Source organism: Miniopterus schreibersii, assembly GCF_964146895.1.
Source record: "Miniopterus schreibersii genome assembly, chromosome: 11".
Lineage (NCBI taxonomy): Eukaryota > Metazoa > Chordata > Mammalia > Chiroptera > Miniopteridae > Miniopterus > Miniopterus schreibersii.
Window position 1 is genome coordinate 30,447,007 of NC_138111.1, and position 17,267 is coordinate 30,464,273.

The window sequence follows — 17,267 nt, forward strand, 5'->3', positions numbered from 1 at the left end:
AATCCTGGTAATCGGTGGATTTAAATTATTGTCTGTAACTCTACCCCTTAGTGCTTCCGATGCTGGGACCCCGGCGGGCTGGGCGGGGCTTTTCAGAAATAGGTGGGATGGAGCTTCTTGTACGTCACCAAATGGCCACTAGCTAATTCGCTTTCCACCAAGATGGTTCTGTGTGCGAGCTTCCAAGGTCTGGGGTACTATGATTTCTATGAATAAGTTCATCTTAGGGCAGACCTCAAACAAAGGCTCCAGACATAATTTCACAGAATGAAGTGCAAACCTCAAAATCCTTTCACCTGATGTCCTCCAGGAATTTCCCCAAGCCTTCAGGTCTCCCAGGCAAAATCCCCAGGCTGAGGACTGTCCTCACCGACATATCACACACAGCTCTGAAAAGAGCAGCGTAGGTGCTGTGGACAGAACTGTGCTCTCCCCAGATTTATGTGTTGAAGCCTTAATCCCTGGTATCTCAGAATATGGCTGGTCTTGGAGACAAGGCCTTAAAGAGGTGACTGAGTTAAAGTGTGGCCCTAATCCAGCCTGACTGGTGTTCTCATAAGAAGAGGGAATTCAGACACACAGAGAGACCCCAGGGCTGTGCATGTGAGGACACAGAAGGACGGCACATCTGCAAGTCAAGGACAAAAACCTTAGAATAAACCAACCCTGCAGTCACTTTAATCTGGGACTTTGAGAAAATAAACTTCAGTTGTTTAAGTCACTTAGTCCTTGGTACTTTGTTACGTCAGCCCTAGCAAATAATACAATCAGGGACTCCCAGGGAAGCAGGGCCCTGGGGTCTCCTGGTGGGCACAGCCACTCACCCTGTAGTAGTCAGTGCTGTACACATCCCGGGACATGCCAAAGTCCCCGATTTTCACCAGCAGGTTCTCGCCGACCAGGCAGTTGCGGGTGGCCAGGTCTCGGTGCACGAAGTGCTGGGACGCCAGGTAGACCATGCCCGCGGCGATCTGCTGGGCGATGTGCAGCATCTGTGACTGCGTCAGCTCCGTCGGCGGGTTGCCTTCAGCCATCAGCCCAGCGTCGGGTCCGTGTGCCCTGCAGAGGACACAGAAGGAGTCAGTGGAGCTGGAATTCTTTGCCTGGAGGGGCCCTCTGCCACCCATCAGCTGCTGGTGCTAAAAGGCGCTGCCTGACTTAGCATAAAGAGGAGGGAAAGATGCCTCACCCACAGTTATACTTCAGAAACACCCAGGCTTCAGTTCCCAGAGAGTCTAGAATTCCCAGGGCCTTGTGGGCCTGAATGGTGCCCCCCGCCCCCAGCATACAGACAGGTTCATGTTTTAGGGGCTTCAGAAGTATGCTGGGGTCAAGCACTGGCCAGAACCTCTGACCCTGAAAAGCAGTAGGTAGCTGAAGTAAAACAAACAACAAAATCAAAATAAAGAAGGAGAGTTTGGCTCTCCTAGAGCAATGGAGCACTGAGTCCTCCGCCCCCTACCCCGCCCAGCCACATGTTGCAGCCAAGCACCCCGCACCCAGGCCGACCTCTCAGAGTGCCCCACCAGGGCCAGAGCTGGCATCTCTGGTCTTTCCAATTCCACCTCCTCTGCAGTTGGGCCTCATCTTCTGCAAGCCCATTCCAGCAGAATCCCAGGGTGTCCTTAGCCTGGACATTCATTCCCTGTGAACAATACCATCTCCTTGTGCCCACCCCTCCCCCTGACCTCCAGCTCAACTCCTGCACTGGCCACCACATAGGAGAGCTCCTTTGAATGACTACACATTTATTCCTTTATTGTGTAAGTTTCATTCTTTACACTTTTTTGGGGGGGAGGGGTAGAGTATGATATTTCATATCTTCTCTTTCTCCTATCTTACACACCAGCCTTTTCCTAGCTGTGGAATGAATTTAAGGCAGTGATCTTCAACTTTTTTCATCTCATGGCACATAAACTAATTACTAAAATTCTGGGGCATACCAAAAAAAATTATATTTTTTCTGATCTGACAAAAAGAGTGACTTTGACTAAATAGTCAGGTATTGCATGTTTTAAAAATTATTGCAGCACACCAGTATGCTTGCCACGGCACACCTGTTGAAAATCGCTGATTTAAGGCATTGTGACATTGATAGATGTTTTTGAAGGGGAGGGTCCCAGTTTTAAGATGCATGCCCAGTGTCCCCTCTGGAACCCTGTGTGGTGAGCCAAGATTGGTGTCACTGCCCATGGCGGCCTGAGGAGGTGCTGCAGGGCAAGCAGTAAAAGTGTGGTCAAAGGGCTTCGCCCTTCCAAAGTCAGTGCCAATGACATCTCTTTCCAGACAGCTTGAAGTACTTAAATAAATATAGAGGATTTTAAGTGAATTTTAAAGTGGTGAATACACCTGCAGGGCGCCAGAGCTGTATGAGTATTTGAAAATGAGGGAGCCAGAATTCTCCAAGAACCCCCATCTGGTGTTGCCCCTCCCCTCACCCGCCAGCGCCACCTCAGATGGGATAAGCTATTTCAAGCATAGGCATTTATTCCCCTCTATCATGGCTCCAGCCAGCAGTGATCCCCTGTTCCCTTGATTTCCAAACCGTGCTGCCACCTGATCTTTCATTCTTGATTTTCAGAGAATAAGCACTGGACAAGAAGGTGGGGAGTTTCCCAGTCTCCGGGGTGTCTAGCACTATGATCTCGGGAAGGCTTTCAACTTTTCCGGTGTATGATTTCCCCATTAGTCAGAAATACAAAAGGATATTGTGCTGTGTGACCATTTAGGTGCCCTCTATCTCTAAATATCCGATTGTACCATTCCTAGGGAGGAGCTTCCTGTTTTTGCACAAGGCGAGTCCTCACACACTTATTTCACCTCCACTCCAACCACAGCCCCCGACCTCCTCTTGTCACACTGAAGAGCAGTGCAGGGGAAACGCCTGGTAGATCTCTTCAGCTCAAAACCTCTCGCTGGAGCAAAAAGCCTCACAGTGCAGTGGGCGAGGCTCTGGGATCAGAACTGAATTTGAGTCCTGACCTAACACACTAGCTGTTACCTTGGGTGAGCTACAGACCTCTCTGGACCTGCCTCCCCGCTCTGTAAAGCGGAGATGCTGCTGCACCTTCCTCAGTGCACTGAGGGAGGAACAATTGGAACTGTTCCTCCACTTATGGTGCTTTGTGGCCTTTCATCAAAAAGCCAGAGAGACCTTTGCCCCTCCCTTTCTATGTGTTTGTTGTCACGAATTACCCCTATTTACGCTATAAGTCCATTTCCAAATTGCAGTAGCTGGTGTCTTCTCTTTTTTAATGTTTTTACCTCCTTTAACCTTTATAAAGAGTAAAGGGCGTCAAATATAGGGTGACAGAAGAAGATCTGACTTTGAGTGATAAACAGGCAATTCAATATATAGATGGTGTATTATCAAATTGTACATTTGAAATCTATATAATTTTATTAAGCAATGTCACCCCAATAAATTTAATAAATTAAAAAAAAAAGAGAGAGAAAATCTTGCAAACAAAGATACTCTTTAAAAAACAAATGGAGAGGTGACATGAAAACACAGCTTATCCTTTGGGCATTTCTTTTTTGTGATTGGCCTGTGACAGCATCCTTGGGATTCCACAGGGCTGGCCCTTCTCACCTCACTAAGGATTATTCAAGCCTAACATTTCCCGGAACTAAGAGGCAGGGGAAAATGAGAATGTTTTCACTCATCATAGGAGACAAAGCTCTTAGGTGACCTTCAAACCAGGAGAAGGACCTAAGGGAGCACATAAACTATGAGAAACCCTGAAATACCCAGAGAATCTAGGCCAGGATGAAATATTCATAGATTTAGTGCAAAGAGTGGAATAAGTTGTTGATTTGCTACAGCCTAGCTAGACTCCTCTAAGAATCTGTCCATTGCAAAATCTCCAGGGAAAAGGAACTATTAGAGGCCAGTGCAAAAGGCCACCTCCACACAAAACCCCAGCCTCCAGCCTCACACTCAGAAGGCTCCATAAAGCTGGCAGCCCTCGGAAGCCTCCTGCACTCTGAACTACTATGTTTGGGGTGGGGCAGCCTCCTGCTTCCTTCTAGGTATTTGAACAAGGCTCCTTCTAGTGGGAGAAGCCTCTGGATGCTTCCCTTGAGCAGAAAGTCCTGCTATAAACAGAGAACTTGTTTAGAGGGCAGGTGAGTCTTCTAAACAAGTTCTTAAGAAGAGTATAAATAAAGTTAGCACAACAGCCCTCTGTTTCACTCCCCAGGTTACCCTGCAGCTCTTGGAAATAAACATATCTCATCTCTTCCAGGAGAACATGCTTTAAGAGGGAAAAAGTACCATCACACACACACACACACACACACACACACACACCCACACACACCCCCAGCGTGAAGAGCAGGAAGATTCAGGGCGCTTCTGACCAGGGAGGCTGCTCACCCTTCCTCGGCTTGTAATCTCTCCATGTGGGTTAGTCGGCCCTTAGTCACACTGTCTGGCTCTGGAATTCTGTAGCACACCACTTTCCTTCTGATTTTTTAGCAGCCGCCTCCAGGAGAAGTACTGCAGTGGTGGAAAACTATGGGTTTTGCAGCCAGAGGCTATGGGTTTGAATCCCAGCCCTGTCACCCACTAGCTGTACAACTCAGTTTCTTGAATTGCAAAATGGGAATGATGGCAATAATAGTTTATAAAGTGAGTTATAACACTTAAAATGCTTAGAAAGGCTCAATAAATATTAGTTCTTACTGCTTGAAAAAGCCTTCTTTACCTTCTCCTCATTAGAAGGGAATTCTGGAAAGATCTTAAGAAAGAAACTCTGATCTCCTGGAAAGCAAGGTCTGTGTTTTACTCTTCGTTTCCCAGCCGACCTAGCATAGGGCCTGACCACGTTGCTGCTGAATGGATGCCCTTTGGCCGAATGAAAAGGATGGGGAGATAGCTGTAGGCATCTGTCTTCATAGGCAGTGCTGATGGCACTTGGGGACACAGGCATGGCAGTGTAAGGGCTGGGTTCCCTTCCAGAGAGAGAGGATAGACAGATCACAGCACCGTGTTGCACCTGAGAACCTGATTCTTGGCGTGGGAAACCTCTCGTTCCCAGAGTTCAGCAGGTTCTGAAATTGAGCAGAGGAGGTTTCCAATAGCTTCGCTCCCTGAGCAAAATGCCAAGGAAGAACCAGGTGCCTGCTCTTTCTGGAAGGCAGGAAGGAGGGCTAGGGAGAGGGTGATGGTGCCGAAAAGGAAAGAATCAACACACGCACATACACACACACACACACACACACACACAGGTGCATGCTTATATGCACAAGCACAGTCTGAGCTCTCAGAAGCATTTAATCGCATCCAGGTAGATATGTGTGAATTTATTATGTTACAGTTTTTGGAAAACACCATTTTTAATTAAAGAAGTAGCCTAGAGCATGGGGCCAAGGAAAAAATATTTCTCCTATGAGCAGCTAGACCTCAACCAAATTCAGCTCCTTCTTCTCCTTTCCCATTAGGTCCGAAAGACGAGACAATGTGTGGAAGCTGCCATCACCCACTGTCCTATCACCTGCAAGACAAACTTTGCTGACATTGGCTATTGCACGCTTAGGGCGATTGTCTCTGAACACCATGAGCTGGCCCCATATTCCTAACCTCGCCTGCCATTCCGTCACCCACACAGTTAGAGGCAAAGCAGAGAAAGGGGCTCATCCCAGCCAGGACAACGAAGCCACACGTGTATTCATGAGGCCGGAGATGGTGAAAGGGATCAGACGGTCACATGACTGCATTTCCAAACACAGCAACAAGCTCTCCCCCTTCCACGGCTCCCTCAGCAGCTGGCGTATTGCTTAGACTGCACAGTTCCTGGATCTTCCAGCGGCTGCATGAAGCCACTGGAACTGATTGCAGTGGGAAGCCCTCTTCAGCGCCCACAGAAACCAGAGGAGAGCAGAGGTGTAGGCGCTGCCATAACATAGAAAGTACAATAAACATGCCAGGAAAATGTGGCAGGGAAGAAGGGTGTGGGGACAACATTTATTGATTCCCTCCCATCACAATAGTGCTGACTATTCCCTCCCATCACACTAGTCCTTAATGTCCATATTATCATACCCCTTTTAAACATAAGGAAACTGAGGCCAGCAAGAGCAGGTGCAAATCGGTCACCTGCCCCTCCCATCGTTCCTGCTTTTCCTAAATTACACCATCTACCAAGAAATCGCAGGCAGCACTTTGCCAGTCCTTTGAAGCTGAGGGGCAGTTCCCTTGGAAAGAAAACAGCATGTTGGAGGCAGACGTGGCCTTGGAGGCACCTCCAGGCCGTCTGAGCCACAGGGCCTGCTCACCCGGAGCCCACTCCTGCCTCGCCCCTCGCCGCCCACTGTACCTGAGGAACTTGTTGAGGTCCCCGTGCTTCATGTACTCAAAGACCATGATGAGCGGGTCGCCCTCCACGCAGACGCCGTAGAACTTGACGATGTGCTCGTGCTGCAGGTTGGTGAGCAGCTCGGCCTCGCGGTGGAAGTCCTTGCGCGCGTTGTCGCTGGCGTCCTTCAGCGTCTGGGGTGAGAGGCAGACGGGAGAAAACCAGCATGTCTTAAAGGGAGGGTGTCAAAGGGAAGGCTGTGTGCAGAAGGAATCACTTCAGTGGCTCGGAGCTGCCTGATGGGAAGGAAGTTCAACTCCCTTATAGCACAAAAGACTGGAAAATGGCCTCATTCCTGAGGAAATAATGTTTGTATTAGTAACTGAGGAAAAGCCCCATGTGGGTCTGCAGAGGTGGACAGTTTATGAAGCACCTGCACAGATGTTTCCTCATTAAGTTAGGGACATGAGCCTTTAGTCTTCACCCCCTTTAACCCTGCTCTGGCCTCAACTATGGCCATGGACTTTGCTCCCATTTAGGGCCTGTTGTGCTTATAGGATGCTAAGAGCACCTCACCTCTGTTCATATAATTTTCTTAAAACTTTATATTATGGAAATACTTAGAGAGAAGAGCATAATAAGCTCTCATGTACCCACCTTCCAGCTTTCACAATGACTATTTTGCCAATTTTATCATGTGACGCTCTAAAAAGCATTTCCCACTGGTGCCCACATGCACTGCTGGCTCGGGAAATATCCCTGCCAGCAAACCAGTCACGCTGCCAAGACGAAGATGTCCAGGGCCATGCCAGCCAGGCTCTGGGCACTTTGTTCTCGGCTCAGACTACCCTGACACCACAGTGTCAAGTCAAAGCTAGCATTTGTTGAAGCCACACACATGTGCTGGGCTTTCGTCCTGTGCTAGTCACTGAGCCAGGGCTGCGGTGGCATCAACAATATACCATGTAGTGTTGATTCAAATGCTGAAGTGTGTGTGTGTGTGTGTGTGCGTGTGTGTGTGTGTGTGTGTGTGAAAGAGAGAGAGAGAGAGAGAGAATGAGATTCTCACACAGCATGGTAGAGAAGACAGAATTTTCCTTGGGGATGGAGCACCAAACTGACAGAGCTAACAAGCATCTAATATTTCCATTTCCCAAAAGCAAACTACTCTGAGAAGAGACTTCACTCTTACTTCAATTTCAAAAGCTGTGCTTCAGAACCATTTTTGGATCTAAGAGAGATTTCACTATTCATGGGGCAAATGCATCTCAGAGACTTGGCCTTATCTTATGTGCCCATCCATTTTTGCATGTTGGATCCTTTCTCTAAATTATGATTCAATTCTATTTTAAGAGATTCTGAAAATATGGCGGCAACAAGTTGGGCAAAATCAACTTCTGAATTTGGCACACTGAGGACCAAATTTTTCTAAGGGTGGAACCACAGCCAGATAGCAATCAGAAGTTGGAAAAATCTTGCTATCAACCCTATTTATAAAAATCATCTCTGTTTCAGTACCATGGCTGATTGTCATTTTATTCAATTAAGGGAGGCTTGGCTGGTTCTTGGAGTCCTTTGGCAAGGAGCATGAGGTGGCAGCCTCACACTTTGACAATTCTCTCCACTTGTTTCATTTTGATAGGCACATTTGCCCCACCATTGATCATTGCTATTTCTTTACTCCTAGTGTCTGCTTTGTAACTTCATTTCTTTTTATTTCTCATGAATTTCCTGACACTGCAAAGCTTCCATCCTTTCTGAAGACATTCTCAAGGGAGAGATCTCATCTGGAGCTAAAGTGAGTTACTGCCTGGAGTACACATTGATTCAGAGTTGGAAGAACGGAGTGGCATGAAATAAACCAGCACAGAACTGAGAAGTTATTGAAGTAAAATAAAAGAAAGGATGATTAACATGCATCTGAAATGCTTCAGTGAAATAATAAAGCAAACAGGAAGCTAGTGGGAGAGACAAGAGAGTTTATTTGAAATCATTGTGTTATTGGTAATTGTAGGATCTGACCAATGATTATGCATTTCAAAATATAGGTGGTTTAGGAGACACAAGGGAAAACAGAGATGTTGGCCTGACCAGCATGGCTCAGTGGTGGAGTGTCGACCTATGATCCAGGAGATCCCTTTTCGATTCCTGGTCAGGGCACATGCCTGGGTTGCGGGCAAGATCCTCAGTAGGGGTGTGCAGGAGGCAGCCGACCAATGACCCTCTCATCATTGATGTTTCTATCTTTCTCTCTCCCTCTCCCTTTCCTCTCTGAAATCAATAAAGATATTTAAAAAAAAAAAAAAGATTAAAAAAAGAGATAGTGTCCTTTTCTTTATAATGATCTTATATTCTTCTCTTATACTTTTTAGAGATCATAAAAAGAGTTAAGATGAAAGTTTTTTTTAAAGAGATTATTATGGTAAGACCCCACTGTGCCCATGACCACCACCATGCTTAAAACATAGATGGCAATGAGTAAACTCCCATATGAAGCAACCAAGATTCATGAGAATGTTAACATGCCTCAGTTCTTCTGGATAAGGTTCACTGGGTCAAGATCTGTTGCTAATGGAGACTCTTACCCTTCTAGACCTGTACTGTCCAAAATGCAAACCAACAGCCACATGTGCTTAGTGGTCATTTGAAATGTGACCAGTCCAAATTGAGGTGTGCTATGAATGTAAATACACACCAGATTTTGAAAACTTGGTATCAAGAAAATATTTCATTAATATTTTTAGATTAATATGCTGAAATAACAATATTGAGATATGTTGAGTTAAATCAAATATATTAATAAAATTAGTTTTACCTATTTTTCCTTGTTATTGTGTATATCAAGAATTTTTTAAATACAAATGTGGCTTGCATTTGTGGCTCACATTATACTTCTATTGGACAACATTGTCCTATAAAATCACCCTCTCCTTGGGAATGTTGGAAAACAATGCTAGACTGAAGTAGAATTAAGGCAAACACCCTTCTTATAAGGTTCTTAGAGGTGATGACTAACTAAGTGTTTAGAGTAAGCGATAGTCACAATGCTACATGATGCTTCTAACTTTTGGGTCTCCTCTAAAGAAAGGTAGAGGAAGTTTCTAACAAATTCTTATCGAAGTGAACTTTGGAAAAGTATATTTTAATAAATCCCAAAATAGGAAGAGCTTAATAAAGATGAAATCTTAGAAACTAAGGAGAGTGAAATGGGTGACTCCTCTACATTCCTACAAATGTAAAAATGAGTTAAATGATTGTAAGAAAACAAGAATGATCACAAACACTCAGACCATGCTCACTATGTACTAGAAACCAACACTGTGCATATCAGCTCAGTCTTATATAGCTGACTTTGCAAGGACTTTATGTACCAGGTGACAACCTCAAATACGAGGACCATAGCCAGGGTGTTGATTGCTGCTATATTTATTATCACAGCCCTGCTGACTCTAATGGTTCAGAACCTAACAAGTCAACTATCCAGTGAGAAACATGAGGCTAAGTTATAATTCACATACTATAAAATGCTTTCAAAAATTTGGGAGTTAAAATGGATGACTTATGCGTGCATATTACATCAAGTTGCATATTACAAATGCTAAGTCTTTGGAAGGTATAAACTAACTCATAGAAAAATATTGACTCAAAAGAGTGAATCAGAAGTTGGCCTCCAATATGGACAATGGCAATAGATTGACAGGCTTTAAATATGCCACATAAAATTGTTTGACACAATTTCACCAGCTATGCAGGAGCTGGTGGAGCATGTAGATTGTGACTCAATTGCAACTTGGGCTATCATGTTAAAGTCAATTAAAAAGCAGCACAACTAATGCAGTTCATAAGTCCCAGAGATAACAGAGGGGTGAAATGACTCCTCCAGCCATGTTTGGTACCAGATGAATCTTCATTAGAGTGAAATGTGCTGTTTTGGTTTTAGCATTTCTGGAAAGATGGGGATAAATTGGAGATAAGCCAGAAAAGAGGGTCGACAAGACAAATTAACAAGACAAAAAACAGATCTCCCACCAAAGGTTAAAAGTTGAAGTTACTGGGACTTAATGACCGGAGCCTACCTGACTCAAGTGCAGGACAGATTCTTCCGAGGAAATGTTGTTCCCCACCCTATCGGGCCTGTGAGCATGCACTTGTGTACACACACACACACACACACACACACACACACACACACACACAGCAAGGAAGAATGGACTTATACTAAAGAACAATCGAAATCAATTAAGCAACGTCTGGGCCATAAAGATGATTCAGCCTTTTAAAAGCCACTATTAAAAGTTCTATAATTTCTGTTCCTAGAGACGGGTAAAGATGGAATTGTTAAGGTATGCAAACAATTTTTTAGGGCAACACTGACAAATGTTCTTTTAAATACACTTATCTGTTACCACCCGTTTCCATTTTGCAGGAACAAGGATTTCACACGCCGATGTAAACAGAGAAGTAGAGAGCACAGGAAGAGGGAGGAATGAGACAGGGGCTTCACATTAATCAGGATGTGAGTACAGATACAATGACCGTCACAGACACACAACAAGAAAGACAAAAAGAAAACAGCCATCTGTCTTAGAAATGAACTCGCCTGGGTAGAGCGCTTGAATCGATGAATGCTTGGCACACTTTCCCGTTTATGAATTGCTGCACTCTTCCAGAATTAGAGAGAAAGAGCTTTCCTTCACAAGCTCTTATTCTGCCTTTAAACATATTCTGAGACAACTGGCTCTAGTTACTTCTTTCCCATAGGTGGCCTCATCTGTGCCACGTGAGTACCTTGGATGGCTGGACCACAGGTAGCTGGCCTGGCATGAAGACTGAGTGGAATAACTGGACACATAGCATTCTCTTTCTTGAGGAATCAAATGTAAGTAAGAGAGGCCATATGAGCAGCAGCTGCCATGGAATCAGCAGTCAAATGTTAGAGAACAGCAGAGAACAGCTGCACTACATTAGCAGGGAAGCCTAGAGGACAATCCCTGATGGCTGTAGCTGAGAGGGTAAAGAAGGGACAGTCATAGGGCTACCTCAAATCCCGAGTGAACTCTTGGATCCCAACTGTTCCAGTCACAATGAGGCCCAACTGTTCTGCAGTTCCTATTTACTTCTGGCTAGAGTATCTCTAGTATCCTTTTGGGAAACCAATGCCCCACATTCAGTCATGTGTATTGGGTAGAGTTGACCCAATCTTCCATTTCCCAGAATATGCATGTGTATTGGGCCTGGATAATCAGAATATTCTGTTCCCTTGGCCATAGGACCTGGTGACACAACTCAAGGCAAGCCAATAAAAGTGAGCCCTTCGACTTCTGCATAATTGTTGGGGGAAAAGAGCTCTCTTTTGGGTTGCTAGGATGGCAGGATCTAAACCCAGAGCTATTGCTGCCAAGTCTTTAACATGGTGTCAGAAAAGCCTGCCTGAGAATGCAATCAATATAGAGGAAAACAGAGCCTAGACAAATAAATGGATATATAGATAATTGATTCCCTGGATTTTGCAATGCTGAAAGCTAGATACCAGTTGCAAGGCTTACCAGTAGCTTCAGCAAATAAATTCTCTTTTCTGTTTGAACCAGTTTGAGTTGGTTTCCAATGAGCATTATACTGCTCTTCATATCAGAGCTGATTATATTTTGCTGAAGCCAAAGCCCTCATTCCAGGACTCAGTTTTCCTTATTTCCACCTATTCTCTTGAATTACATTTTTATTTGGAAAACATGAAAATATCTCTTATCCTTACATGCACATGAGCACAACTAACACACTCCTTTGTATTGCTTGATAAGTGGTAGTGTGTTGAATTTTCTTAATTTGGTTTGCCAGGCACATGTAAAATTTAATAAATAAAAGTGTGGTCCACAATGGGCATCTGATGAGGATACCTGAGTTTTAGTCCTAGGGTTGACATTAAATGACCTCATTCAAACTGTGTGACTTTGGGTAGGTCATTTATCTTCTCTGGGTTCTTGTTTTCTCATTGGCAAAATGTGAGAATTAAACTAAAGAATAGCAATAAGAGGTCTATGTATCTGTACAGTGATTTGATGATTTCTAAGATGATCCTTCATTAGATTACATTGTTCTATACATATTCTCTTTACAGTTCCTCTCAGCTATAAAATTCTATGACTGTCAATAGCTCATCAAATAATTTCCTTACCTAGAAATGTTAACTGCCAACCCTTTACTTTATCTGTAGTCTACCTGTCCATCCATCTGTCCATCCCTTCATTTATTTAACAAGCATTTACTGCATGTTACTACACATTAGGCCATGTGCTAAAAGATATGGTTCCCACATTCAAGAATATACCACTCTAATGGAAGATATAGACATTCTTGCCATTGATTAAATAAGTCCATGAATACCTATATAATTAACAACCTTGACAAATGTTATAAAGGACAAGTGTAGATGACTTAATACCATATGATAGGGAGGTCTGACCTAGATGGGGGAGCTGGCAAGGAGAGGTCTCCCCTAGCGGAGCACCTTGCACGAAGAGCTGATAGATTAGTGGGAGTTGTGTGGACTAAGGGGCTGGTTTGGGCCCTCCAGACATGGAATTGCAGCAATGAATTGGATGGTACTTGTGGCTGCCTCATGATAATGTGCCAGAGGGCTTATCCATCAACTCTAACAAAGTTCTTGGTGAAGATAACCATCATTATTCCCTGTGCCGACAAGAAGATATGCAGGAACACAAAACCCAAAAATTCTAAGTTAGATCTCAAAGAAAGTGCTTGCTGAACTTAGATTCTGCTATTTTTTATCTCGCCAAGTCTTCCTTCACAGCACCTCTTACTCACTTTAACTTACACCTCAAGGGAGCCACTTGACTTCCCTGGGTCTTAGTTTTTTCATTTATCAAACAGGAGATTTGGGATATATATATATGTGCGTGTGTGTGTGTGTGATTTTTATGGTCTCTCTCGTATTCGGCATGTGATGTTTCTAGGAATACACCTAAGTTAGTGGAGGGGGAGACGAGGCCATCAATCCATCAACACTTGTAGCTATATTTAAAAAACAAAAATCAACATGCATTCATAATACAAAAAAATGTTGTAGGAATTGTAGCTATTGAAATGGAGGGTGGATAGCGACAAAAATAGCTAATGCATCCAATGCAGGAAACCTACAGTGAAGCGTTTCCTTGGCAATTGAAGTACTTAAAGGCAAAGTAACTCATTTTAATCACAGACTTCTCATCCTCTCTGTTGGTTCTTCAATTGAAATTCAGTGTAAAGGGAGATATGGTTGATGAATCCATTTCACTAAAAAAACAAAGGTCATCCAAAAATATCAAGAAAAGGGCAATCCGGTTGATTCTAAACAAGCAGACACTCTAATGGGAGAGGCAAGCTCAGCCTCCATGTGCCCTTGAGTGCCCTGCTCATGCCTGAGCATCACCCCCATCTTAAACTGGTTCCTGTGGACTCCTCCAGCTCTTAAATCACTTGGAGCAGGGGACACGAGAATTTCCAGGAACCTGATATCTGTCAGTCTGAATGCAAAGCCTTAGATTTCAAGCCAGTCAGCTCCTTCTAGAGAAGGGGAAAGGACAATAGCTGCTGTTTCTTAGCATGCATAATCAATGCTGCAAGAGTTGCTAGGCAACGGGCAGAAAGGCTGTCAAACATCCCTGGGTGCCTCCCATGGAAGAGCAGCCTGGCAGCCACTCCTGAGAGGTGCCGGGCTGTGCAGGCTCTGGACGCTGTGTCCAGTTTGTTTCATTCCTTATAAACATCCCTTTCTTCTGATCAGGGCTGAGCCAATAGAATCTTCCTTTCAGGCTCATTAGATAGTCCTTGAACACTTTCCCAATTAGCCCACAGCCCTAAAAATGATTAGGTCAGCCTGGTGAAAGGCAGCTCCGGGAAAGGTCCATGTGTCATTTTGATCCAGTTCGTCCCGGAGTCTGTGGGAGACAGGACTTGTTCCTTGTATGGCTGCAGCCTCTGGATCCCAGAAGTTAAAATGAGCATCCTCTCAGAAGCCTGTTGTCATTCTAGCAAACACAGGCAAACCCTCTGATTCCAACAAAAATGCACATTCAAGGTCAGTGAGACAAGAATTCTTAGGTGTGCGACCTTGAAGTTGGAATGAATTTTCAAGCTGTAGGCAGTTTGTCCACTCTACTTGAGATAATAGTTTCATTTGAATTTCAAGAAGGGGACTAGCAAAGAGAAGGAGTCCGGATATGATACAAATGGGGCAAATCCATTTTTGTTTTGTTTTGTTTTGTTTTGCTTAGCAGTGTTGATTAAAGAGCAAACATTTCTCATAGGTCACTAATTTGCAAACACTTACTTGGCAAAGCCAGGAAGTGCATGAGGTCTAGGTTCTGTGTTTGGGTCAGAGGTAGAATCAGGGCTGTGAACGGGGTTTAAACAAGAGAGAAGCCTCGCTGGCAAGTGTAGATGATTTAATACCATATAATAGGGAGGTCTGACCTAGATGGGGGAGCTGGCAAGGGGAAGTCTCCCCTGGAGGAGCACCTTGCACCAAGAGCTGATGGATTAGTGGGAGTTGTGTGGACTAAGGGGCTGGTTTGGGCCCTCCAGACATGGAATTGCAGCAATGGATTGGATGGTGATAAGAGATATGCCCAGGTGGAAGCACGCTGTGGGCAGGACAACTGGCTACATTGCTGTCACTGACTACCCCTTTGTCATTACTAGCCCCTAATGTCCTATCTTAGCATGTGTTTGGGAGAATATGTAACATATGAGTTGAGGGTGCCCTGGACTTAGCTATGCAACAACCTCTCCTTAAGGGCTTTTCAAGAAGTACAGAGAGGCAGGCATAGAATAAGGAATTATACTAAGATGAAAAGTTATACCAAGAAATGTTGTCCATCCATCTCTACACCTGTCTGAGGTCTCTCAGCTACTCCTCCACTGTCACCTAGGATTTCCTAATCTCCCAGGATTTTCTCACATTTAAAATTACTCACATGTCACCCCATGAAGTGAATTCAGTCTGAAAGCCTGATTTAGCTCCCCAGTGGCCCCCAAATAGCAGTGGGAAACATGGGCCAGAACATAAATCCATGGTCTTAGTCTCCTTAGTCTATAACATGTGGCTAGATTAGAATTAGATGTTCCCTAAACTTCTTTCAGTGCTAACATTTTATCAGCCTATGAATCTACAAAAATAGAGGCACCTTTTGGTCTTATTTATCCAAAGAGAGAAAAAATAAGATAGCAAAAGAATGAAGTAAAGACTGCAGATTTAACATTGCCAAATGTTCTGAACATTTTGTGCTTAAAAAATAACAAACTTTTTGAGTAAATGAAAGAAAAGGGGAAGCAATTGCAGCAGCAGGGAGTCAACACCCCAAAGTCACTGCAGGATTCTTACTTTGCACCTTAACCTGTGTGACCTCACCTTTCTCTCATATCTCCTGTCCTCTCTTTCCTCCTCTGTCTCACCCCACCTCCCATTTGCCGATCTGAGTGAGATAATGCTTTTTCGATAGTTATTACATTTATCATCCCTAAAAAGGTCTGACCTTTATTCACCCCAAAGTGCAGGTTTTAGGAGCCTTTCCTGAGAGTCTAGGTCTAGGAGAACTGATGCCACTTGGGTTACTTAACTTTTGATGATGAAAAAAATAAACATGCAGTTTTCTTCCGGATGGACTTTAACAGATATTGTGTTTAGTCTGCAGGCTGGGCAAGTTCAAGAATAATTTTATCTCTCCCCTCAGTTACCCATTTTGTATATACTGAAGTGTTTTAACACTAAGTAAAACAGTAATGGAATATACATTTGATTTTAAAAAGTTAAGTTGAGCTGCTGTAACTAGTAAACAAATGCCATTTATACAAATATTCTGTGTTTGGCAGAAACAAAGAAACAAAAAACCAATATTCAATCATCTTATATAAAGCCAAAGAGTTGCATTTTATTACATTGGCCATGTCCATAACACTTGCCACTTAATTCATTTTATCAATATTTGCCTCTTTTAGGTGTTTTACATGTTACTCAATACCTTGGTGAGTTTTATTTTTAATTTGATGATGCATAGGTAAAAGATCTAGAGTTTTTTGTTATTTTTGTTAATTCTTGTGTCTTAGGGAGCTCAGCGGAAATTTTATCCCCTTCAATAATGTTTATCTTATTGGAGACCAGGTCTCCTTTTTGAGTTTCTGAGAAAATGGCTATGATAAAGGACTTTCAAGCTTCTTTATTTTAGTAAAACCTTGTATTTGCCAGGGTGGCAAAATCTATAAGAAATTCTATCCACCCCAGGATGAAATCACATCTGCACTACATAAAATCCTGGGGCTTTGGACACATTTGGGAGGGACAAGGTAAGATATAGCAGAAGATCTCAGTGGGACAGAGGCTGAGAGAGGGCGTGAACTCCACGGTCTCCTTTCTAGAACCTCGACGTGAGAACAGATGCTCCTGAGCTGGGCACAAGCACCGAGCAATCCAAGGAGACAGGCTGGGTCCCCAAGACTTAGCTGACTGAATTCCGTCTGATCCCATCGACCTCCCTCCAGAATTTAGTCACAGCCTTCAGACTGGTAGGTTGTCCCCTAAAGAGAACCTTTGACGGCTGCATGTGCCCCAAATATCCTTCCCACTGTCCACTTAGTTAAAAGAGTTTGAACACATCTTTCGTAGCAGACATCATTTGCGCCTGAATTGGCGACTAAAACAAAATAAAGTAACACTTCCACACATTCCTAAGACCGTGGATGACACGACATTCTGGAGTGTTCTCTTACCTTCACTGCCACCAAGATCTTGTCCTGCTCAGGACAGAGGTTATAGCATTCAGCTAGAAAAACTTTTCCAAAGGCTCCTTCGCCTAGCTCCCTTTTCAGAACAATGTTGTGTCGTTTGATGTGCTGAACAACTGTAAAAGAAAGACAGAATGGAAATTGGAATCAAAGTGCACAGAGGGGAAGGCAGAGGGTGGGGAGTCAGGGACC

The 17,267-nt window shown here is 43.9% G+C and overlaps 1 protein-coding gene across 4 annotated transcripts in view; it reads right to left on the reverse strand.

The window, feature by feature from the left end:
• Positions 1–17,267, reverse strand: part of NTRK2 (neurotrophic receptor tyrosine kinase 2) — a 288,783-nt gene that overhangs the window by 55,228 nt on the left and 216,288 nt on the right. For all 4 annotated transcript variants that reach the window (XM_081151280.1, XM_081151278.1, XM_081151279.1 and 1 more), the window contains 3 exons: positions 17,061–17,191; positions 6,321–6,493; positions 825–1,059 (listed from right to left, as the gene is read on the reverse strand). In XM_081151280.1, coding sequence (XP_081007406.1) covers positions 825–1,059; positions 6,321–6,493; positions 17,061–17,191 — 539 coding nt within the window. The remainder of the gene's footprint in view (positions 1–824; positions 1,060–6,320; positions 6,494–17,060; positions 17,192–17,267) is intronic.